At 31.3% G+C, this 26160-nt stretch overlaps 1 protein-coding gene across 2 annotated transcripts in view; it reads left to right on the top strand.

The window, feature by feature from the left end:
• Positions 1-24627, top strand: part of LOC148310420 (lachesin-like) — a 30830-nt gene extending 6203 nt beyond the window's left edge. Inside the window, exons 2-10 of one of the 2 annotated variants that reach the window (XM_088258446.1) lie at positions 9526-9629; positions 16907-17114; positions 17752-17907; positions 18070-18198; positions 18974-19111; positions 19874-20023; positions 20689-20748; positions 23347-23427; positions 24343-24627. In XM_088258446.1, the coding sequence (XP_088114572.1) occupies positions 9526-9629; positions 16907-17114; positions 17752-17907; positions 18070-18198; positions 18974-19111; positions 19874-20023; positions 20689-20748; positions 23347-23427; positions 24343-24488 (1172 nt within the window). In that variant the 3' untranslated portion in view covers positions 24489-24627. The remainder of the gene's footprint in view (positions 1-9525; positions 9630-16906; positions 17115-17751; positions 17908-18069; positions 18199-18973; positions 19112-19873; positions 20024-20688; positions 20749-23346; positions 23428-24342) is intronic. The other variant, XM_088258447.1, reaches the window with a different exon arrangement.
• The last annotated feature ends 1533 nt before the right edge of the window (positions 24628-26160 follow it).

Below are 26160 nucleotides of genomic sequence, written 5' to 3'. Positions count from 1 at the left end.
TTAAATGTTATTATTTATTGATTCGGCATTAACTTTGTGGAATGACATAATTATTTTATTAAAATTAAACACTTGAAAATCCACAAAAAAAATGGAGATGAAAACAACTGTCGTTTTCGAAACTAGTCGTAAATAAAAATAAAACTCGATAAAGTGGATTATTCAAGTGTTTAATTTTAATATAATATCAAATGTTAATATCAAACACCAATTTTATTGTATTAAAAACAATTTAAATAAAGTTTGTGACAATTGTTTCGCCTTGTTACGGCATTTTCATACTAATGTAGGTTAATGAAAATGCCATAACAAGGCGAAACAATTGTCACAAATTCTATTTTTGTGTTTTTAACAATAAAATACGATTATTAGACTCTAAAAATCGGTGTTTAATTCATAAACAAAAATTTGTATTAATATATAATACATCACTTTGATTCGGTCACTAACTGTAAAACTAAAGAAATTGTGCTTTTCGAATTGAAGATAGCCATTATAGACTGAATGCATTTGAAATGCGATCTCTCCGACAAATGTGCGGAAAAAGTGATGAGTGATAGGTATTCGAGCTCTGAAATAAGGAAAAAAAGTAAGTCTGAGATAAGTATTATCGATTAAATTCGGAAAGTTGTGTTGAGATGGCTTATGTATGTGAATCAAATGAGTAAAGAAAGATAATTACCAAATTTTTGAGACAATTTAGTTATAAGGAGCTGATGAAGACTGAGATAAACATGCCATGATCAAATATTTTAAATGCTTGAATGTGGTCAGCTCAGAAGTCGTAATAATCGGAAGGTATATATGAAGAGATTTATTTTTTGAACGGCTAATGCCTTGAATATAATACATCTAATATAAATAGTATCTAATATAAAAATACACTAATGAATATACTAATAGAGAAACAAAAAGTCTTAAACATAAAATAATAATAAAATAACAGATAGTAAGCACTGGTAAATACACGTCTCCTTCACACACTATCGGCGAGCAGCGAGAGAGAGTGAAACACAACGTTTAAATTTATCCATTATAACATGGAGAAGAAATGCTGAGAAGGTACAGACTTCAAGGTGGATAATAATATGTCAAATAAATCTATACTTTCAAAAGCATTAGCTAACATGTGAAGCCGCGGAATCGGAGAAATGCACGAATGTGTAAGTTTTGAGGATTGTTGTTGGAGGAATGATGCGGCGTTCTATTTTCTATGCCTACCCCTGCGGAAGCGACGTGCTCGTGTGTTAGTTAGAAAGCACACATATCTTTTATGATTTATTTCACACAGCAATATTTCTCAATTGTCAATTTTTTTCTGCAGATATAAACAATTATCAGGTTTATCTCCTCTAGAACATCCATCACACGAATGTCCATGTTAGAAGCAATCCGTGTGCAGATCTGGACCGCACAATTCCGACAATTCACCCCGAGCTTTGTTGACGATTGCACACGCCAATCGAATTGAGAATCACAATGTCTTAAATGGAAAAGGCAAATCCGATTGAATCATCGGAATGCGAGGACGAGAGCAGTAATGACGTCGCTAAATTGCAGTTCAATGAAATTCGTCCTGTGTCCAGATCAACCAATTCCAGATTCCAATATCCAGGGATTGATCTTAGCTGATCGATCATTTTGCAGCTAGACATGCATATTTGTTTTGTATATTAAAAGCTTTGTAACTTTGTGTTTTCGCTTCCATGATGTAATAGTTAGCGTGTTTAGCTACCTTACTGGAGGTCCCGGGCTCGATTCCCAGGGGGAGGGTGGATATAAATATTACTGATTTATACTCTAACATATATTTATAATATTAACCTGGACTGGTCCCTGAAGTGAAGGAGTGATCACATTGCCTTTGTGTAACTAACGATCAAGATAACATCAATACGATGTCGTGTCCTGTGTACCATTGAGTGTGGATAAGGGTTAGAAGAAGAGAAGATGGTAAAATATAATAATATAAAAACACTCTCTTTATCATTCGTCTTTCACTTTGTGTAATACCACTTATTTTTAATGATATGTATTAGTTACATAAGAGAATTCTCCTATGCTTAATTTAAGATTTACTTAGCAAATACCACTATTTCTTAAAATCTATTGTTACACGTGTTTCGATGCATTCCGCATCATTTTCAAACATCGTATGTGAAGGTATGTCTAAATTATAGTGTAACTTAAAATAAAAATGGATAGATTTTACCACAAAGTGACTGCCGAATCAATTAATGAAAAATTCCCCTAGTCTTTTAGGTAAAAAAATTATAGTATGTTCAGATTTTATATTTTCACAATGATTGTGAATGTGGAAAGTAAATAATAAATGAATAAGGGTAATCTTTTAAAACAATACAATACAATCAGTAAGTTCAAAATACAATAGATACAGTACAATACAATTGATGCAATACGATACAGATGCAATAGAAACAATGATACAGTACAATAGATGCAATGGATTCAATATATTATATCAATAAGTTTGTCACATAGTTCATTTATTTGTCTTATTTTCTGAGTAAGAAAATAACTATTTAATCTGACCAATTCTGTGTAAGGGTGTTTATCTACCGAGCTGGAGGTCCCGGGTTCCATTCTCAGGGGGGGTGAAAATACATGTTAGTGATTTTACACTTCATTGTTTATCTATTTCAATTCAATTCCCAGGTTCAATTCCCAGGGGGGGTCAAATAAATATAAGTGATTTTTTCACTTTAATATTTATTCAATATTACCCTCGACTGGTACCTGAAGCGGAGGGCTGATCACCTTTCCTTCATGTGTAAACGATCAAGATAACATTGCGTTAATATGAAGCAGTGCCCTATGCACCATTGGGGTGCGGATAAGGGTTTTTATATATATTTTATATTATTGTTTATCTAACATTTCCCTGGACTGATCCCTAAAAGGCAGGAGTGATCAACTTGCCTTTATGCAAGTGAAAATCAAGATTACAATACGTCTATACGATGCAGTGCCCTTTGCACCATTAGGTGCGGATAAGCGTTAACATACCTGTAAATACCGATACTCTCATATTCGCCTTCATCTATATTGAGATGTAATTTTATTTAAACTTTATAAAATAAAACAACTTTGTTTCAACCACTTTTTTTTGTACACTTTATCCAACCGGTTTCGACAAGAACCTTAAGCCTTAAGAAACCGGTTGGATAAAGTGTACCAATAAAAAGTGGTTAAAACAAAGTTGTTTTATTTAATAATGTGCCACAAAGTATATGCAAAAAACATTCTAGAAAAATTAATTTATTTTACTTATTTTTGTAGAATTTTATCAGAAAAGTTAGAAAGAAAACGATGTGACGTGGTAAAAATTTTATCTTCCGTTTGCAATCGATCCTTGGGATAAAGTCAAGATGTTTTTTAATTTTCAGATAGAAATTAAAAAGTCCTGCAGCATTAAACTGTTTAATCCATTGAGGTGGTGTTTTATAATCCCACCAAATTTAATTAATCACCGGGTCGTATAAAAATAATTAAGTTTTCGCGCATTCGTGATATAACTGCGAGGTTTATTACTATGCGTAATAAAGGCCCAACAATAGGCCCTTTCATACTCGCATCACCCCTCGTATACAGAGACTTATACCAAATAGCCAGCCTTATACATTGAACTTCCCATTTTTACGGTATATACTTTCCAGGCATTACCGTGAAAGAAAGTATATTCTTCTTCCAACCCTTATCCGCACCCAACGGTGCATAGGGCACTGCATCATTTAACACAGTTTCATCTTGATCGTTAACACATGAATGAAAGGTGATCAGCCCCACGCTACAGGTATTATTGAATAAATCCAGGGTAATATTGAATAAATATTGGAGTGAAAAATATCACATATATTTACTTATTTATTTTTTACAAAAATGTTAATAATATTAGTATATAACTACTTAACACACTTATATTTATTTGACCCTCCCTGGGAATCGAACCCGGGACCTTCAGTACGGTAGCCGAGCGTTCTGACCATTACACTGCGGAGGCGGACAAAATGTTTATACTAAATTCAATAAATGTATTAATGTATTATATTTGATCTACCCACAAACATTCCGTCCCAAATATTATACTAAAAATAAGCGCTCATATTTTCGTGATTACAAAAAAGGTCCCGAGATGAATTCGTGGTTTTCACGTACCAAAGAATATCCAATTTGAAAAACCCTCGACTTGAGATGTTTGCCAAACAGAAAATGCGCTTCGGGAATTCTAAACAAACATGTATTTAATGAACTGCCAGGGTACTTACTGCAGAACCAAACTCTATAACTCTGAGTCTTTCAATTTTATTTTCTTGAGATTGGAAAGATGATAAAAACGCCATGTATTAAATTTTCAAACAACCATTTCAGTTTATATACTGATTTGGCGTTTAATTTGTAGAACTCCATTTTAATTTTTGTATTAATTGTTAAATCAAAAACAGGTTATTTATTAGTGTATTAAGTTGTATTTTATTGTTAAAAACACACAGTAATAATAGATTCTTCTTAAATTTGTGTACTAACCTTTAAATGTAAAAATTCAAATAACTCAAGAAGTAATGACTTCCTTAAAATAAGTCGTTACATCATTAAATAAATCACACTTTGATATTAAAATAAATATATTTTAAGAATAAATTGAAAGCTGTTCCACCGCATTCCCAGATCTGATACAGAAGCATCTAGACTTCCTGACAGACCTTCTCTCGCAAAGCATTTTTTTTTCAGTTGCGAAATTAATTGAGAATGTGAAACGAAATTGTGTCCCGTTTTAACTATAAATTAACAATTAATAGCTTTCAATATTATTTTATAAATATAACTTTGTTTTAAAATTACAATAAATATTTTATCATAACTTAATTATAATGCCTACCGGCTTCGAAACCAACCGTTTCTTTTTCAAGACTGATTAATACTTTTATTTAAAAATGGAAAAGAACAAAGTTAGTGCTTTAAATATAAATAATATAGCTTTTAATATCCCTGTCACTGCCAATTAAAATAAATACAAGTATAATAAGAATATTTTAAATATCTCATTAACTATAACAATTTTTTATTAGATTGTTCTTTCCACCTACGCAGATTTATTTTTTTTATTCTACCTCTCGCCGTAAATAAGATTAATTTTAAATTCGTATCAAAACCTCCCCCACCCCTCAGAGGCTTCACATTGTTATAAAACAGATTTACATCCGGTTAAAATTAACCTCCGCTAAACTAATTACCAAGGGTTGTAATTAATTTAAAACATCAAACAAATTTGATTAATGATACACAATTTATACGGAAAAAAATAATGCTTCGCGGTACAATTATGAAATACTCAAAATTCTTGGTGAAATTGTAAAGGTTGGGAATTCTAAACAGGTAACGATTATGATTGTTGAAAACGCAAATAATTTGACATTCCCGATCAATCTGGGACCGAATAGAATTTCAGGGGTGTCCCTACGCTAAAATAAATAATGGTTATTTTTATAAATAAATTAATATAGGGCTCACAACATTTTGAGTGTGCCCAACTTGTTCAGAAATCTGAATTTTCAACACTTGGGAGTTTTAACATTTTTTTAAACATGTAAACATAAACGATTATTAAACACTTGTAATAAATTACCTAATGAGTTTTATTTTTACTATACACGACTAGTTTCGAAAACTTACAGATGTTTTCATCTACAGGTGAAAATTAAAACAAACGAGCAAAACATATTAAGGGGTATATGTACAGGTTGATAGGGTAATAAATATAGAGAAGGGGGTGGGGGGTGGGGGGTTAAGAATAAGATAAATTCTAAGATTTTAATTATATTTTATAGAGATATATAATGAGATTCAATTAATGCCGAATCAATAAATAATAAAGATGAACAAGAATACGGATGTCTGGGTATTAACAAAGCTTATGACCTATCACAGACATCCATACAAAAAAGGGTATCTGCTAAATAAAAGCTTTCTCAATCCAACAAAGATGGCTATTGTGAACTCACATTTACTGTGTTATGAGATTGATCATATATGTATATAGAAGTTTACAAAATCTCAGTAGTGTGGTTGTCAATCATGGGTAGAACGGCGAATGCTGCGACAGCTCCTAAGCCTTGTTAATACCCAGATTTTCATATTCTTCTTCATCCATATTGGGATGTCAAAAAATGTGAATTAAGGGTTTTTCAAGATGGGTATTCTTTTTACACGAAAATTACAAATTCGCCACAAGATTATTTTGGTTATTATTAATATTAGCGTTTTTTTTTATTTGTATTAGATATTAGATGTTTTCAGGTAAATAAATTACAGTACACACTAACACTAATTGATTGAATACATACAATACAATTCACACGATGCATCATATGTGAGTTTGCGGTAAAATCTATGGTTTTTTTGAGTAAGTTTTAAGTTAGCAGAGATCTATTTTCTATAAAAATATATATGTAAGATCTTTCCCGAATTATTTTATATATGAGAAGACTGAAAAAATATTGTCTATTTTAATGAAGCTTAAAATGTATCCAGGTGTTTTATTCACAACATTTTGGTTGTGTCGAAATCCTCGTTCACAAATCTGGTTTTCTCCACTTGGGACATTTTATTTGTCAAAAATGTAAAAAAAATAACTCCTTTCTGGAGAATTCTAGATTTGTGAACAATTGAATGGAAGAAATGGATTTTGATATAACCAAAAGGTTGGGTATGTCTAAATACATATTTAAAAAAAAAACATGTTTGTTGTCAAACATTTAAATAACAGTTTTTTTTGTTTTTATCAATTTATATATGATTTATTCACGGTTGGCTATCCCTGGATTAACTGTTGCGGGGTTAAGAGAAATTAGTGAAACGATTCAAGGTTATTATGGAGAAAATGAATGGCCACGATTTGTCTTAATATTGTAATAAGTTTAAACTCTTAACGGTGTAGGGTTAAGGAAAGGAAATAATAAATAAAACGAAAACAATGTTTAATTTTAGTAAACCTAAAACAGTTTAAGTACGAGTACATTGCAGAAATTCATTAACCCTGTATAGTGGAGTGATCGCTTGTCTAATCACGTATTATAATAATAAAAATAATTTGGATAATTTGTATAGCGCCATTTTCGTAAAATACTACCTCAAGGGCGCTTATAAAGACATGGATAATAATTATAATAATAATAATAATAATAAGATGATGATGATAATGATGGATTAAAACGTCGTCAATCGATCTCGGGCTGTCGAGTCTGGAGCGGGGAAAAGATGAGCCGACAAATTAAAACGCCTTCCTCTTGATCCCGTGGGCTGGAGAATGGCCAAGGTGTTGGGCAGGACGCATTCCTGAGCGATGGTCGTCACGCTGGAGGGCAGCTTGTTGATCTCCTCGTCATTGTGGATGGCCAACATCCAACTTCCAGACTGGCACAGTTCAAACGGGACTTCACTTTTATCCTCTTTTGCCGCCCTTCCGTGATCCGACATGATGGTTTTGTCTCTGGGGTTTTCCGCTTTCGCTTTCATACAAATGGGAGCTGGCCAATTGAGGTATTTAAGTTTGTAGTTCGATTTCATAAAATTTAACCGTTTTAGCACATGTTCTCAGATTGGTATTGTCTTTGCACATTTTTATTGCAGTCATATATCCCCGAGAAGTTAGGGGTTTCGGATAAATACACTATGGTCGTAAAGTACCCTTAAGGGACGAACACAAAGCACTTTTTAACGCCAATTTGCCACATGTGTTCATTCGGCACAGATTCTTAGAAATACACTACACCGTTTAGACCAGCATTGCTATATTGAACGACGCAATGATATTATTGATGCACTTTCATCAGTTGACAGCTAACCTTTATAAAATTATAACTTTAAACCATTTCAAGTTAACACCAATCACAATATTTATAGATGAGTAAAAAATTGTAGACTTGAGATGTAAATGTTCGGAGAAAATCAAATAAATGATGGAGCGTGGTTCTCTCAGCAGCCGTGTCGGGCGCTCGAGGAACCACACCCTTCTTAGTATTAGTCTATAGCTAAGGGACCCAGAAAACCACGTGGGTGTCATATGAATATTCCTTGAAAAACTTACGTCGGTGATCCTTGTTTACACATACACATACATATTTTACACGTTATCCTTCTTCCGGCAGTGAGTGACAGTTGGGGTCAGGAGAGTTGACATTAGATTACAATTTTCTCTTAGACACAATATACGCGTGACGTTAGATCTTGAACTTCAAATAATACATCATGAAAGTTCGTAAAAGCGTGAGAAGAATAACGTGAAGTGAATCATACAAAGATTACAATAAAAAGGCCGCCTCTCCGCTTGACCACAAAGGAAATAAAAACAAAGGTGAAAATAAACTCTATTCTATGAGTTGTTCGATTTCATCATAAATTTTGGAAAATAATATTAAATAACAAACTTACTAACTAACTAATACGCCGTTTCTCTGCAAGGATAGGCAGAGAGAACAGAATGACTTACCAATATGTCTCTGCAAACATTATTGCCTGCTCCACATTCATACATCTCCTCATACATACCCGCTGATTATTTCGGTGCCCTATGCACCACATTTCTTTTTCAGTATTTTTATTGAATAAAACAATAAACATACTTAACATATTTTAACACATACTTTCTAACTCACCATCACGTTGCTTTTCGCAGGGATAGGCAGAGAGAATAGAACACCACACCACTCATAAAGTCAAACGATGTTCATTTCGTACGTTCTTCATTCGTGTAACTCCTCATATAACATAGCTTTAGATTCATCCAACTATTGACTTGTCTTATTTCAAATATCTAAAATAATTGATTGTGTCAAGTTTTTCTCGGTCTTATTCCACTTCTATTAACTGTGACATTCGCCTCATATTATTTTTTATTTTATAATTTTTAAAAGTATTTTTTGTATGAGGTTAGTGCGAAAATACTGATATTGTATTATACCTTTAATAAAATATTGATATTGTATACTGCTTTTTTGTTTAACTTATTAAAATAAAATTGAGGTTAAGTGTACCAATTTGGCAGTCATTTTAAAGTCAGTATTTAAAAAAAAATTAATTCCATTTTGCTTGGTAAATGTCACTGTTTCTTAAATGTTATTGCCACACCCATTCAATGGATGAAAATACGTACTTGAATAAATTTTAAGAAAAAGTGTTATTTACCAAGTAAAATTAAAGTGAAAAATAAAAACATTAATGTTAGAAATGACCCATTTAAAATCTTGAATGAATTATTGATGTATCTTGAAGTATTCGCACTTGAAGTAAAAATAATGTCTATAATACAGCATAATTTTATACGTATTAAAGCACATAAAAACGTATGTAATGTTCAGTATTTTTAACAAAAATACGTCTTTAAGTATGTGAGATAATATTTTCAGGTCGTATTTCAATCTGATAGGGATCTTTCAGCCGATATAGAATGAAAAAAAACCTTTATTTCCATATTCGCAATTTGAATAAGGGATGTGATTTTGTTTGCAGAATCGCAGTTCCCGCGGTTTGCGGAGCCTATTCCGAATGTCACCGTTTCAGTGGGAAGAGATGCTCTACTAGCCTGCGTCGTGGATAACCTGAAAACCTTCAAGGTAAGACAAACTTGAGATCATAAGAGATCATTCTTTCTCTGTACAATCAGCCAGACTATGTAATGAATTACCTCTTTTTGTAAAAAAATCACCTTCACTAATAACTTTTAAGAAACGTCTGAGATATTCCTATTTATCATTAGAATCCTAACTGTCCATCCAACTTCCTCCCTTAGTTTTTCCTTCTACCTCCTTCTATAAACTCCCCCTTTTCTTTGCCTCCCTTATTATCATCAATTTTGTAATTGATGTTTTTTTTTAAATATTCAAATACTAACAAAACTCTCTGATTGCAAACAGCCATACTTATATGGTATCTAACGTTTTGATCAATATCACTAGTATGTTTTAAGTTGATTGAAAGATATTGCTTTTTGGCAATAAGTCGGCCAATGTAGTTTTTTCTTTTCTGTACATGAAGAAATAAATAAAAATAAGTAAATAAATAAGTAAAACATACATTTTATCTTTTTTTCAGAATTATTTACACATTTTTTTGATATCTCAACATAAATGAAGAAGAATATGGAAGTCTGGGCATTTATAGGGATGTTTAAGGCCGGTTTAAATGATCATTTAACACACGTGTGACATCCACCAATTCTACCCATGTTATCTAGGTCGTTGTAGTCACTGCTAAGGGTCGTTACCATCCTTTTTGTTGTCCTTAAAAAATATAAATTGTCATTATTTTCAGGTATTTTAATCACATATTAAAATATAAAAAAGCCAGCGGGTATTTTTAAATACCATTTCTTGGAATTTCAGTTGAAAGAAGTATAATGATGTTATTAAATCACATTTATTATTTATTGTTTCAGCATCAGTGGAATAACATGTTGATAATTAAAAAAAAATATTAAACAGTTGTATAATACAATTTTATTTCTACGACTAGTTTCGAAAACAATTGAAGTTTTCGAAACAAGTCGTGCGTAATGAAATAAAACTCGTTACGAGGTATTATATAAACAAATATTTAATTTTTAAAATTAAAACACTTTCATATCTTTCTGAAAAAACATATGAACAAACTTATTAGAAAAAAACGATTTGTAACATAGCAGAGTTGCATATGAAAGCCGTTTTTCATTTCGTTGAAAATTTACTAAACCTTTTAAAGTCTAGATCAGTCAGCCTAAATAATGGTAAAGCAATCTATTGCTTTATTCAATTAAACCTTCTTATTTCTTATATTATCCTAATAACAATTCATCGAGAGTTAAAACCAACATTTTCGTACACTGATTTTTATACTCCTATATTTATACATCTTCAAAATAATTTAAATTCGATCACTTTTTATTATTCTAAAAACCCCACATGAACAATACAGAAAAAATACGAATAATATAGAAGGTGAAAATTTGGTAAAAATATTTGGGGATATTTGAAAGGTGATGCCACAGTCATCGTATAAATAAAGATGAGTTTCCAATACATTACGGTATAAAAAATACATAAAATTTAAATTACCATTGAATTTCTTTGGGAAAAACGTCTCCTGTATAATTTTGTGGATGCGAATTTTCTTTCAACAGAATATCCTCGATGTATTAACATATTTTGAGAAAACTCGTTCATTAGGAAGACGAAAAAATACATTAGTCTAGCGAATATTTCATTCTAAATGTGAAGGGTTCAGAAGTCAATAAGCTTAGTGTCAATTTTCGTTGTCTTAAATTTAAATTCATACTTTTAACATATTGAAAGATTTACTTCAGTCACTAATATCATTACATCATAGTGGTCTAAATTGGTTTATAATCCAATTCGTTGATTATAGACGGATATAAAATGTTTATATGAAGATATAGTATAGTATAGCCAAGTAGGGATGTCATCAATTTATTATTATTTATCCATCGGACACAGTAATATTCTATAATTTATATTTGAAAGCGCTAACTTTGTAATTTTCCATTTAATAATTCAAATGTAACGTTGTTTTAAAATTACTATAAATATTTTTTTCTTGAATGTTTTTAGCAGATACTTTGTGGCACATTTTTAAACTTTATAAAATAAACCCTTGTTTTTACCACTTTTTAAACGTACACTTTTTCCAACCGATTTCGACAAGAACCTTGTCATCATCAGGGTTAATGTACTAATTCTAAAACATTGAAATACTCATAGTTATGGTAGGTTATAGTTAATAACCTTTCCCTTATGATACCAAAAACTCCCACGCACTCCGTACACCATATGAAAATGTGATTTTAAAAATGGGAAAAAAACTCCTAAATGTTGCTTTTATTAAGCATTGCGCTGCGAGTTTGTTCACTCTGGACGACAACATTTGTAGCTCAAAAGTTGTCGTCTGCAGTACTCAAATTCTTAGACCACACTTCTTAAATTCTTAGAAACTCTTTATAAACAATTTCGAAACAAAGTACTAAAATCAATAGAATTTTACTAGAGACATCTATTGGTGAGATAAAAGAAGCTTTTCATCGAGCAGAAACTCTGAGTATGTAAGAGTACAGAACATTGTAAGAGTTTCTCCCTGTAAATGCCCAGACTTCCATATTCTTTTTCATCTATGTTGAGATGTCAAAAATTATATTATAAATAACTCTTATAATTGGAGATAATTTAGATTAATGAACAAGTATTTGGATACTTTCAAAATGTTGTAGATATCACATTTAAATGAAATTGCATTCATGGACTTACTCCGACTGACCATTAAAGCCTCAATACCATATATAAAATACAGGGATGTTTTTATTACCTTAATATTCGAAACAGAGGGAGTGAGTGTGTTACGATTCAAACATAAACAAACGAAAGTAAGAGAGAGAACACTTCAATATGATTTCCTCTGGATAACAGAGAAATTCCATTTGAAAGGAATTTGAGTTTCCAAGAATTGTATTATAGCAAGGGACGGGGCACTTCCACCCCTATGTACGTACGTCGGGATAAAACAATGTTCCCAACTTTCAAATGCACAGTTCAGGACATGCTGAAACTTCCAAGGCGAGTCATGAATTTTTATTACAGCATATCATAGACATCATGCACATTTTGTTTACCAACATAAACTATCTTTACATAATATGCACACAATAATGCACATATTTTCAACGCAAGTTCACGAACTAATAAAGGTATACTCGGACATTGATATTTGTAACAATCGTGGATACTTTTAAATGTTATTAGAATACCAGTTACCTCAAGATATGAATGTATATCGAATACAATCTGATAAATTTTAGACAGCCAAAAAACCCTAAGTCTAATTGCATTAATTTAAGTTTTGTATTGATATTTCTTGATGGAACTGCATATTTTATAATAAAATAACAACTTTATATTTTTTCCACATAAATTATTTTATTTGACCAGCAACCAAGTTTCGACGTAACCGACATAGTCACCAGTCTGATGATGTCGGCTACGACGAAACCAGTCGCTGGTAAAATGGTAAAATAAAATTTATTTATAAACAGCTATGTATTATTTATTGATTCGGCATTAACTTTGTGGAATGACATGATTATTTTATTAAAATTAAACACTTGAATAATCCACTTTATCGAGTTTTATTTTTATTTACGACTAGTTTCGAAAACGATAATTGTTTTTATCTTCTGGTACAAATTAAAACTAACGAATAAAAATTTATTTAAGTGTATATATAGGTTAATAAATATAGGTAGGGGGGTTAAGGAACAACATTTTTTGTAAAAGGAAACATTGATAATAATAGTGACGTATTTTAAAACAGTATATTATTAATTATTGTTCTATCTGAATTTACGATTTGTCTAGTTTTCGAAACTAGTCGTTAATAAAAATAAAACTCGATAATGTGGATTATTCAAGTGTTTAATTTTAATAAAACAACTATGTAGTTGATATTTTTATTATATCCATGAGTAAATACTAAAAACCAAGCAATAAATTAAAGATATCTTATAAAAATCAACTAACTATCGTGCCACTAACTCGCAGAGGTAAGCAGAGAGAATATAATGCCACAACACTCTGCCTTTGATAACAATCTTTGCCTCTTACACATTCATGCATACCTCATACATACCCCTTGATTATTCCGACTCCTACCTAACCTGACCACTTTTAAGTATTTGAAATACTTGATCATGCCAATTTTCTTTGTACTTCCTCTGCTCCTATAGCTAAAACTCTCCTTATCATTCATCAATAATTAACGTACAAATATATTTGCTTAATTTTTTTACATGATTCGATTCACATGCCAAACCATCTAAGTTCACCCTTCTTTATTTTTTCGTAACGCTTATCTCAGTTACTTTTTGATATCTCATCAAAGATGAAGAAGAATATGGAAGTCTGGGCATTTACGGGGCTGACGACCGTCATAGGCTGGTTTAAGTGATCACTTTACACACGTGTAACATTCACCAATTCTACCCATTATTGACAACCACACTACTCAAATTCTTGGAAGTTCTATATATATGAACCAATTTAGAAACCTTGTTCTTGAATCACTAGAACTTCACTAGAGACATCTATTGGTGAGATGTAAAGAAGCTTTTTATTAAGCAGAAACTCTTATATTAGTGTTATATGTATAATTATATGTGAGGTCCGAATCCTGGATTATAATCACACACATGAGAAACGCCAAAAATACCATTTTCATTTTTATTATTTAAGCTTATACCATTTTCATTTTTATTATTTAGCAGACACCGCTGCCACAAAAAACGCGCTTAGAGTGTCAGAAATGAAGACTCTGAGAAGCATAACAGGCAAGAGTCTTCGAGATAGATTGAGAAATGCCAAGATCAGGGAAATATGCGAGATCGAAGATGTCGTTAGGTGGGGAAGGCAACGAAGAAGACAATGGTATGCGCATGTGAGGAGAATGGAACCATCCAGACTCCCCCACATCGCATTGTACGGCCAACCCCATGGTAGACGACTCCCGGGCAGACCACCAAAGAGATGGGCCGATAGCTGGGAATCGACGTCGCGGGAGGCTAATCCCTCTTATAAACAGGCCGTAAGGCCTATAATAAGAAGAAGAAGAAGAAGAAGAAGAAGCTTATAATTTGACCAGATAAATGGCTAATCTCAGTCTTGTATTCATTCCTTATATCACCATTCAAACATACTTTATTTCTTGAGTTAATAAACATAACAGTATCATGCATATTGATAAAAAATCATTCAATTAATTAAAATTATAATTTAAATTGAAATTATTTTCTTGTTTTGCAAACACAAACATCTATTATGAATCATCGTTTTTTGTGGTTATTGTTGGCCTGTTTTATGAAACGGGTAGGTATCAATTATGAATTTTAATAATATTATTTATTTTAAATATTGGCTTGTGTTGTAAAACGAACAAGCAGTATGAATCTTTACTTATTTATTTTTACAAAAATGTTAGTAATATTAGTATATTACCACTCACCGAGATTTTTATGTCTACCGGTTTCGAGACGCACCCGTCTCTTCGTCAGGACAATCACTACCACAGCGTGCAAACAATACTACCCTTCACCACCATAGCACAATTCTTCTTCTTCTTACCTTTATCCGCACCCAATGGTGCATAGGGCACTGCATCGTAGGGACGCAGTGTTATCTTGATCGTAAATTGTATGAAGGCAAGGTGATCAGCTCTGCGCTTCTTGTACCAGTCCAGGGTGTATTAAATAAATATGAGAGTGAAAATCGGCCATATTTATTTTGACCCCCCTGGGAATCGAACTCGGGACCTCCAGCACGGTAGCCAAACGCGCTGACCACTGCGCTACGGAGGTGGACAATTAAAACTACACAAAATGTTTAACACATGCGATTTTGGTTGACCCAAAGATTAACATGCTTTAGGGGTTGTAGCACATACATGCATTCAGAGCCGAGGTCAAACAGTGCATGTTTTATACACATATTACTAACATTTTTGTAAAAAGTTTAAATATGTTTAAAAATGTTTAAATATTAATAATTTTAAGAATAGTATGAATCTTAATTATTTGAAAAATTTTAATAATTAGCTAGTTTTTTTCAAAATGGACATCGTTAAGGAAACTTTTTTTGTTGTTGTTTGTAAATGGTAATTGTTGGCTTGTTTTGTAAAACGGACATTCAATATGAATCAAAGTTATTTTTAAATACTTATTTCAAGGGTTGTTTTGTAAAATGGACATCCATCATAAATCATAACTAACTAACTAACTAATCATCACGCCACTTCCCCGCAGGGCTGGCAGAGAAAATTATACGCAATACCACTCTGTCTTTGCAAAAATTCTTCGCCTCTTCCGCATTCGTGTATTTCTTCATACGTACCCGACGATTATTACGACTGGCAGCTTTCAAGTATTTGACATACCTGATTGTGCCAAGTTTTCCACGGTCTTCCTCTGCTTCTTTTTCCACTTTCACTATATTACCCTCATAAATTTGTTTAATTGTTATTTCCTCACTCACACGTTCCACATGTCCAAAACCATCTCAACACACCTTTCGTAATTTTATCGATAATGCTTATATTAGCCTTGCATTCTTTCCTTATTTCATCATTTGAAAATCATAGTTATTTTAATGATAATTATTGGCTTGTTTTGTAAAACGGGCCCGAGAGTAAAATTTAACGGGAACTTGATAAATTATTAATGACAGAGAACGCTCCAGAGTCGCTTTTGTTAAACTTCGTCCGACAATAAATCATGATCAACATTATCACTGTAAAATGAATAGAAAATATAATATTGCGAAGCGCCGAAGCGCTGACTTAAGTGAGATATTCATTTTAGCGATTAAATTAAGAAGTTGGGAAAAGTTCCAGTTCGCGCGCCAGAGAGATGGCGAGCTTCCTGGAAATTAAATATACTGACCAAGTTAGGGTTGCTTTATTACCTGGCGGTTTTTCGACAATAACGACTACATTATAACTTATTTATTAACCCAGAGAATTTTTATTATCTTGTCTAGTTTATTAAAAGTTTTTTTGTTTGTTTTTTCATCGTAATTTGTAACATAAATGGTGTTGTTTAGGGGAGGGTGGGGCGTGTTGTTGTTGTGTCAATAATGGGTAGAATTGGTGAATGTTACACGTGTGTAAAGTGATCACTTAAACCAGCCTATGACGGTCGTCAGCCCCGTAAATACCCAGACCTCCATATTCTTTTTCATCTTTGATGAGATGTAAAAAAAAAATAAGAAAAATTAGAGTAATGAATGATATGTTATGTTCATATGGGTAAGGAAGATTAAAAGAGACAAAAATGTGTTTTATAAAACTAACGTCTTTGTCGCAGGTGGCATGGGTCAAGGTGGACACCCAGACCATTCTGAGCATCCACCATAACATCATATCCCAGAACCCACGCATCAGTCTGTCGTACAACGACCATCGCTCTTGGTATCTTCACATCAAGAGTGTGCAGGAGAGCGATCGGGGCTGGTACATGTGTCAAGTCAACACCGACCCCATGCGATCCAGGCAGGGATATCTGCAAGTTGTAGGTAAGATAAAAAACTCTTATTAATATAAAGATAAAAATATATTTTTTTAAATTTTTAAAATAAAACTAAAACTTTGTGTTTGACCACTTTAATTTTTGGATATTTTTTAAACGATTTCTATAGATTGAGATTTTATCCTACGGTTGTGTGTAACAAGGTTTTTATCGATTAGTTCAATATCTTTATATGTGGATAAAAAAAATAGGTAACCAACAAATATTTTCAACATTAAAATAAAAATCTATGTAAAAATAATGATACTTTTTCTGAATATGCAAAACACGTTAAAAACAAAATCTTCAATGAATTTTAAAAATGGTAAAAAAATATTGCATTCTAATAAAAAAAAACGGAAAGTCACAACATAAAAAAGAGATTTCGAAAATTTGCAAAAGAAAATTAAAATTAAAAAAAAAAATCTCATCTAATATCAGTTTTCAGTTTATAACATATCCATCCCATTAGAAGAAGTGCTCATTAAAATCGGATGAAAAAAGTACTAAAAGTAAAAGCGGTATGAAACAAAGTTTTTGTTTTATTTTATAAAGCTTATAAAATATGCCACAAAATTCATATGTGCAAAAAGCATAAAAGGAAAGAATGTAGTTTGTTGTTAATTTTTTTCCTCATTCAACAGTTCCGCCGGCCATTATAGACAATAAGACCTCCACTGACCTAGTGGTCCGAGAATCCAGCAACGTCACTCTGGTATGCAAGGCTGCCGGATATCCGGAACCCTACGTTATGTGGAGAAGAGAAGATGGGGAAGATATTAACTATAACGGCGACAATGGTAAGCGAAATACCAAATTTCAAAAATAATTTGTTCAATATTGTGAGAAAAAATATTAGGTACATTTTAATTTATGTATTGATTGTTAAATTAAATACAGATTTTTTGAGTCTACTAAGTTGTATTATTTCCTGACAATTTATTTATTTATTTATTTTTCAGTTAACGTCGTCGATGGAGAAGTGCTTTCAATCACAAAGGTGTCGCGACTTCACATGGGTGCCTATTTGTGTATTGCTTCGAATGGGGTACCACCTTCTATTAGTAAGAGGGTCATGCTAATGGTGCAATGTAAGAATCTATAATTCAGAATTAAAATTAATAAAAAAATTCACATATTTTTTTTTCTAGAGAAATTATTAAAAATACATGAGTCAATACTAATTAACATATATAAAATCTTTTCCCTGGCTCTATCTAAACTTATCATCTTTGTAGACTGTTGGGATCAGCTCTTATCTTCCTCAGGTTGTAGGTCCTTTTTATCATAGATTACGTCACCTACCCATGCATTTGAATCATGTTATCTTTCTGTTGCATCCATAATTTTTTTGGTCTTCCTCTAGATGTCTTTCGAGGAAAATCCATGGCAATCGCCTGATTTAAAATATGTTCAATATTAACATACATCCAATGATTGAAATAAATAAGAATTGAATGCATTAGAAAAAAAAAACGATTAAATTAAAAATACGTAAATGGTGACTTCTTGCTTTGCTTTGGACCAAAGCTGAAATTAAAAAAAGACTGTTGTTGAAAAAGTGTATTTTTGCAGTCCTCTAAAAAATGTTATGGAGAAAGTGTATGTTTTATACTTCTATAAAATATACAATATATGTTAAATAAAAAGTGTATTTTTTGTAGTTCTGTAAAAAAATGTAACTGAAAAAGTGTATTTTTATTGGTTCTCTAAAAAACTGTTTTTGAAAAAGTGTATTTTTATTGGTTCTCTAAAAAAACTGTTGTTGAAAAAGTGTACTTTTATAGTTCTCCAAAAACTGTTATTGAAAAAGTGTACTTTTATAGTTCTCTAAAATCTGTTATTGAAAAGGTGTATTTTTTTTAGTTCCCCCAATGCTCTCCATACCCAATCAGTTGGAAGGAGCATATTTAGGACAAGACGTGGCCTTAGAGTGCCACACAGAAGCGTATCCTGCTTCAATAAATTATTGGACAACGGAGCGAGGTGACATGATCATTTCTGGTAAGCATCAATTTTTTTCTTTCATTAATTGATTCGGCACATTGTGGTCGTTTCATTCTATTTTTAATTATATTTTTACCTAATACTATTATTTTGCTTACCACTTATTTTTTTATTATCTTAAAATGTAAAACGATACGTGTTTAGTGACATTTATAATGTATAATTTAATTAAATTATATTTTTCATTCTTGTATATATTTTTAAATAAACGCATCCAACTTCATTAATTGATTCAGCAGTTAGTTTGTAATTTAAGTTTTATTGTTAAGCACCACAATATGTTAAAATCTATCGTGTTTGGATGCATTTTGACGGTGTTTGAAAATTATGCGGAATGCATCGAGTCACGTATCAAATTATAGATTTTTAGATTTCAGTGGTATGTGGTATGTTCATTTAAATTAAAAATATATGTTTTTTTATTATCCATAAAAACAAATATTTATTTTCATTAATTGATTTGTTACTTTGTGGTAATATATTAATTAAAAATTTATTTGGTATATACTACCATTTCTTAAAATCGATTGTGTTTTGATGCATTTTGACGGTGTTTGAAAATGAATCACGTTTCAAAGATTTTAAAATAATGCTGCTATCTATCAAATTAGTTAAATTCAATTTGTGAATATTCAAAAAAAATATATCATTAATCGATTTGGCAGTCACTTTTTGGTATTATCCGTCCATTTTTATCGAAATTCCACTTGGCCTATGGTGATATTGTAACACGTAATAACAACTGTTTCCTTTGTCTAGGAGATAAGTACGAGACAGTCTCTATGGATAGTGGTTATAACAGATATATGATGCTCAAAATACGAAGCGTTTCGTCGAGGGATTTTGGCTCCTACAAATGTGTGGCCAAAAACTCACTGGGAGAAACGGATGGAGTAATCAGACTGGATGGTACGAAATTCAATTAATTTTTTTTTAAATGTTTTTGCTAAAACTTTGTCTTATTTTATAAACTTTATATGGTAAATATTTAAATCAAGTTTTTAACCACTTTTTTCAGCTTCTATTTTACGGGTTTCGATTAGCACCTTGTCTTCAAGGATGGATAATATCCTCAATTTTAATATTACGTCTCTAACCCCTTTTACTTCAAACCCTTATTGATTAAACACTCTTTTATTCCTCGTATACACATAAATATGAATATTTTTCTTTATAAAATTTAGTACGTATCCTTCCCTGAAGAAAATGATGTACTTGTCGAAATCGGTTTGAATAATAGTACTCAAAATTAAAGTGGTTTAATACGATGTTTGTTTATTTACTTTATAAAACTGTATTTAACATTTTTTTTTTAATTCTTAAGTTTAAAAAAAAATATTCATGGACACACCAAAATTTAAAAAAAAATTATATAATCTAAAAATTTGGTCAAAAACTATGTAGGTAAATAGTAATTCTTTAAGTAACAAACAAGAAAAAAATCTTAAAATATGTAAATTTAAAATAAAGGTAGAGCTAATAATTAGGACAACGACTGTATTAAGTTGAACGACTTATCGAGGTTCAAAATCTGCGTTGAAGTATGCCAATATCTGTGGTCCGTTTGTTCGCAGAAATACCGGCCCCGTCCACAGTGACGCCCCCCACCACCGCTCCGGAGTCGAAGAAAAAAGGTCAGTACATTTGAATAATTCCATCAGGAGCAGGGTCGGCGGTAGCACATATACAGATCGGCGCCCAACTAAATCTTTCACAGCTCAGCAAACGACCCTTTGAGGGGAATCAGATTCCGCTGAGTCGATAGGGTTTTTTCACGAATTCGTAGTGGTACTTTAGGCAATTGGTTGCACTTAAGCTCAACGGATGAACATCTGGGAATGCGTGTGTAAAAGGTTGTAACGGGTCGTTGGAAAACGAATTTACATAACAATTCATACATAGAGTTTTATCGAAATACGAAATTTTTGGATTAATATTATTTGCTCAGATTTTTGGGTTATTTCGAATAAATGATATCAGAAATCGATGTGGTACTCGAGGTTTTATACCCGTAATATTTCAAGCTTGTTTACGTTGTGTATTAAAAATTTATACTATACCAACAAGGGTGGAGAACTTGCGGCCCCTTGGTTACTCTAATACGGAGTTTTTAATTGAAAAAAAGATCTGAATATCTCTAAATATATAAAACATAGATTCAGTATGCTTGTATCTTCAAATTAAGGAAATTTTGAAAGTAAGAAAATTAAGAAACGTCAGTGCCATGGATTGTGATTCTGGATTTCTTGCTTCGAGTCGACTCTACCATAACTCGATTCATATTTTCAATAAAGGGCTGCTAAGGTTTACGAAAAAATTAAGAATGTGTGTATTTGTGTATGTGTGTCTTAAATGTGTATATGTAAAAGAACATAAATATTTCACTTTCAAAAAAGTAAAAGATTAAAACACCAATCGCTACAATTTCTTTCAAGAAATTCATTCGTATACTGGATTACTCACCGAACAAAATTTCTTAATTGATAATAATATTTCTGACTTTTGCCTGCAAAATTTTAATTTACTTATATATTTATAAAATCATTAATTTTAAAACATATGACATACATAAGTCATAAACAAATATCGCTCACTCCTTTCAAGAACGTCATAAATCCAAAAACTTGATTTTTTAGGAGAATGCTTTAAAGTTTAAAAATATAAAACAATGTACATAATAAAAATAAATATCAAGCTAGTTATGAAATTTACTGTGCAACAAATCTTTTAAGGTAAAACCAGAAGGTTTTTTCTCCATTTGAAAAATATTTAGTAAATTTAAAAAAATAATAACAATACCACTTCTTAAAAATGCAAAAACAACATTTTCTTCCCTGTAGCGGGTAAATATTAAGTTAAAAAATATGCCTCTTTTGCTGGGATACAGTATATTTTCTGGACATTCTGAAAATATGCACAACTGAAAATTTACGATTTTTTATTTATGACGTTCTTGAAAGGAGTGAGCGATATATAACATTCCCGATGAGTAATTTCCATTTCTCTTTTCGGGACATGAGATTAAGGTTAACAAGATACCATAAATAAGAAAGTTAAAAAAGAGAGAAAGAATTAGAGCGCCTTTTACAATGCAGGCAGAAAAAGGACACGATGGTTATAAAATACGGATCAATACAAAAATACATGTATGGAATATTAGATATATGTATAATAAATGATATATTGGTTCAGTATCGCGAAACATGTTGCCAATTTGCTGAGTGAGAATATGTTCGCCAAATCTTTTTTGCTCCGTCGGAACGAATGGGATGTATCAATTTCCATAAATGATTTGGAAGTGCTCCAAATATGGCTCTACCGCAAACAATGAACGTTGCGCCTGAATTGATTGCAATTAAATGTAATTGTTTAGAAAATTGCATTAATATCAACCCGCAAGCTACAATAATATTTATTGTTTTTGTCCACAAATGACGTTTATTTGACAGGTTCGTCATTGCCGCAGGAAAATTAATTGCCGAAATTTTCAACAATTTATTATTATTGTGAATATATATTGGTATGGTAAATATACAGCAGGCATTGGCAACCTTTCTCAGGTCTGGGGTCATATTATCATTTAGTCTTCGAGTCGGGGGTCAGACCATAAATAAAAAATAAAAAATTGTTCTAAAAATAAGGAGAGGGGAAAGTTACGGGAAGGGGGTTAGTCAAGGGGCGGAGTTTGAAAACAAAGGAAAAATGGAAAGCATAGGTGAAAAATTTTGAAACAATATGTTATTTAATACATTATTATTAGAATTTAGGTTTTTTTTGGATTTCTAAATTTTCTAAATAATTCATAATTTGGCCTTTATGTGAAACAATTACACCTTGTTTATTATTACTCCTTGTTCTACATAAAGACCAAATTATGAATTATTTTGAAAATTTAGAAATCCAAAAAAAACCTAAATTCTAAAAATAATTTATTAAATAATATATTGTTTCAAGATTCTTCACTTTTGCTTTCCATTTTTCCTTTGTTTTCAAACTCCTCCCCTTGAGTTACCCTCTTTCCCTAACTTTCCCCTCTCCTTATTTATAGAACAATTTTATATTTTATATTTAAGTTACTATACAGACCTGAATGATGGAAGTTTAACTCCTGAAATATGTAGTCTTTAATAAAAACTCAAGTGGTATAAAACAAGTGTTTTCTTTAATCATTGTAAATTGAACGTACGTAGATAGTACTAACAATTTTATTATGATATTCCATATATTTTTAGAAAATCGGAAAAATTGGAAACAGCTTTCTGCAGAAAACAACGTGGTTGGTGATTACGAGACAAAAGAATGGAAGAATGCAGGTATGTACTATAGCAATTTCTCGGCAATCTGTTTTTTTTTTGTTATTGTTTCTTATTTGAATATGAAGAAAAATTTTACTCGATATATTTTAGTCGATAGTATTAGCTACAAGAGCCTTTTTTCAGTCATTATTAATTTGAATTCGTTTTAAATTAATTACAAAAATTTTATTCGGTCATTTTAAGTCTGATTCCGATTCCCTGGTAGACTGGTTTTAAGAAACGTCAATAATAAACGACATAGAAGAAATAATAATTGTAGTTTATCTATCGAATTAGACCTGAAAAAGTCTTCATATTGAAATAAACAAAAAAAAATAGTATGCAGTAATTAAAAATCCTTTTTTTTTTTGGAATTCTGACTTATGTTAGATGGATGCATTACAAAATATGAAGAATATTAGTAAAAAAAATAATAAAGCCCTTATCTGCACCCCAATGGTGCATAGGGCACTGCCTCATATAAACGCAGTGTTATCTCGCACATAAAAGAAAGGTGATCAGTCCTCCGCTTCAGGTACCAGTCCAGGGTAATATTGAATAAATATTACAGTGAAAAAATCTGTAATATTTATTTGACCCCCCTGGGAATCGAACCCGGGACCTCCAGAACGGTAGCTGAGCGTGCTGACCATTACACAAAAATAATACAAAATAATTTGATATTCATCATTTTTTAACATTATTAACCAGAGAAACAGGGAGTAGGATCATGTAAGGAGTTTAGGGGACAGTTTATAAGTTCATAAGAATCAGACTTAATATTTACAGAATGGTTCATTTGCATAAAGCAAACACCTAAACGGAGTGCACCCAGACTTCCATATTACCTCAACAAAACATTTTCGTCTTTGTTGAGATATATTTGATACCAAGTTAGACGATTTTATCCTATGAAGTTAACCTTTGTTACAGAAAACGATTACAGCTTCGGAACATCCGGATCCACTTTCTGGGGTCTTGGATCATCAGCCTATCGATGTAGTCCCTTAAATCATTCAATACTCTTGTTCATTATTTTCATCAATATTCATAATTACACTATCAAAATATTAAGTTGAGGCTAAAAAAAATTAAAATTTTTTAGGATGAAAAACTTTCAAAAATCTTATGGTTTCAATAAAATTTCAACGAATAATAAAACGTTAATACAAATCTTTTAATTGTATAAAAACTTAAATCAACATCTGTGATGGCTGGTTCATCTATACGAATGTTATTACAAACGTATATAGCCAACAAACCGGTATTTTCACAATTGCAACCTGGCAACCGTAGATAAAGTAAGAATTACCAACCTTTCGACATTATAAAAAGTAACTTCACCGTGATTAATTGGAAATAAAAATAACGAAATCACGCAACACTATTACATATCGCTCACTCCTTTCAAGAACGTCATAAATCAAAAAACTTGATTTTTCAGGTGAACGTTTTTAAAGTTTTAAAATATAATACAATGTATTAAAAATAACTATCAAGCCGCTTATTGAACTTTTTACTGTGCAACAGATCTTTTTAGGTAAAACCTGAAGGTTTTTTCTCCATCTGAAAAATATTTATTATATTTAAAAAAAATAACTAAACAATACCTTTTCTTCAAAATGCAAAAACAACATTTTCTGCCCTGTAGCGGGTAAATATTAAGTTAAAAAATTTGCTTTATCTCTTTTGCTGGGATATAGTACATTTTCTGGGCATTCTGAAAACATGCACAACTGAAAATTTACGATTTTTGATTTATGACGTTCTTGAAAGAAGTGAGCGATATGGCAGAGGCAAACAGATTGACAACACTAAAAGATAGAGAAACACCATAGACAACGCTAAAAGATATAGACAAAACGGATCCTGGGCTATATGCATTCGTGAAAATATTTCCCCGTTTGTAGCCCGCATAAATAATGGCCGTATCTTCAATATCAATTAGTTAACTTCTCAGTTAGAAGAACTGCTAAATCATTTATATTTTTTTTTACTTAAATTTTATAACAAATGAAAACATTCTTATTTTTTTCACATTTAATAACAAGTAGAAAACGTCTTAGTATTTTTTGTTTATTTTTTTGATTTTATTTGTTTTATAAAAAAAAAAATTCAGTATGGTTGTGTCTTTCATATTATAGGATTTAGGCATTCTAAATTCACAACCTTGGCAAGTTTTCTTTCAATAAAATGTATAAGCATAGCTGTTGTATTATATCACAAAAACTATTGTACGTAAATTTATACACATTTCTAAAAAAACTATGATTGATAGAACTTAATGTAAATTTCAACATATTTTCTTTTGTAAAATAGAATATAAAACTGGATTCTAAATATTGAATATTTATACGTAGGTTGTAAAGTAATATTAACATTTTGCAAAAATAATTTATGAGGTAAGCTTATGATTGTGATTATAGCGTAATATAAGGCTTTTTGTTGGAATAAAATAAGTTTATTTAAAATTATATTTAGACATAAAAAATAAATTGCATCGTAACATTTTTTACAGTATTACGATTTTAGCTCAGTCGGTCTGGAGAGATTTTCCCAAAATTCAGGATTAGTGTCAAAATTTGTACTTAACTAAACTGACTTCATCACTTGGCCATATCTAACGATATTTTATCTTAGTAGTCATTACACTTTATTTCAATATCTTGGTCATTTGAGATTTATTTTACGTAGTTGATGTTTGTCGATGTTTTTATAGTTGATGACAGAAAATGTATAAGTTTATTGTTG

This window comes from Brachycentrus maculatus, unplaced genomic scaffold, assembly GCF_059751285.1.
Source record: "Brachycentrus maculatus isolate JH-2025_06_01 unplaced genomic scaffold, ASM5975128v1 h1tg000096l, whole genome shotgun sequence".
Taxonomy (NCBI): Eukaryota; Metazoa; Arthropoda; class Insecta; order Trichoptera; family Brachycentridae; genus Brachycentrus; species Brachycentrus maculatus.
The sequence above is the reverse complement of the archived record's forward strand: the minus strand, read 5'-3'. Positions and strand labels throughout refer to the sequence as shown.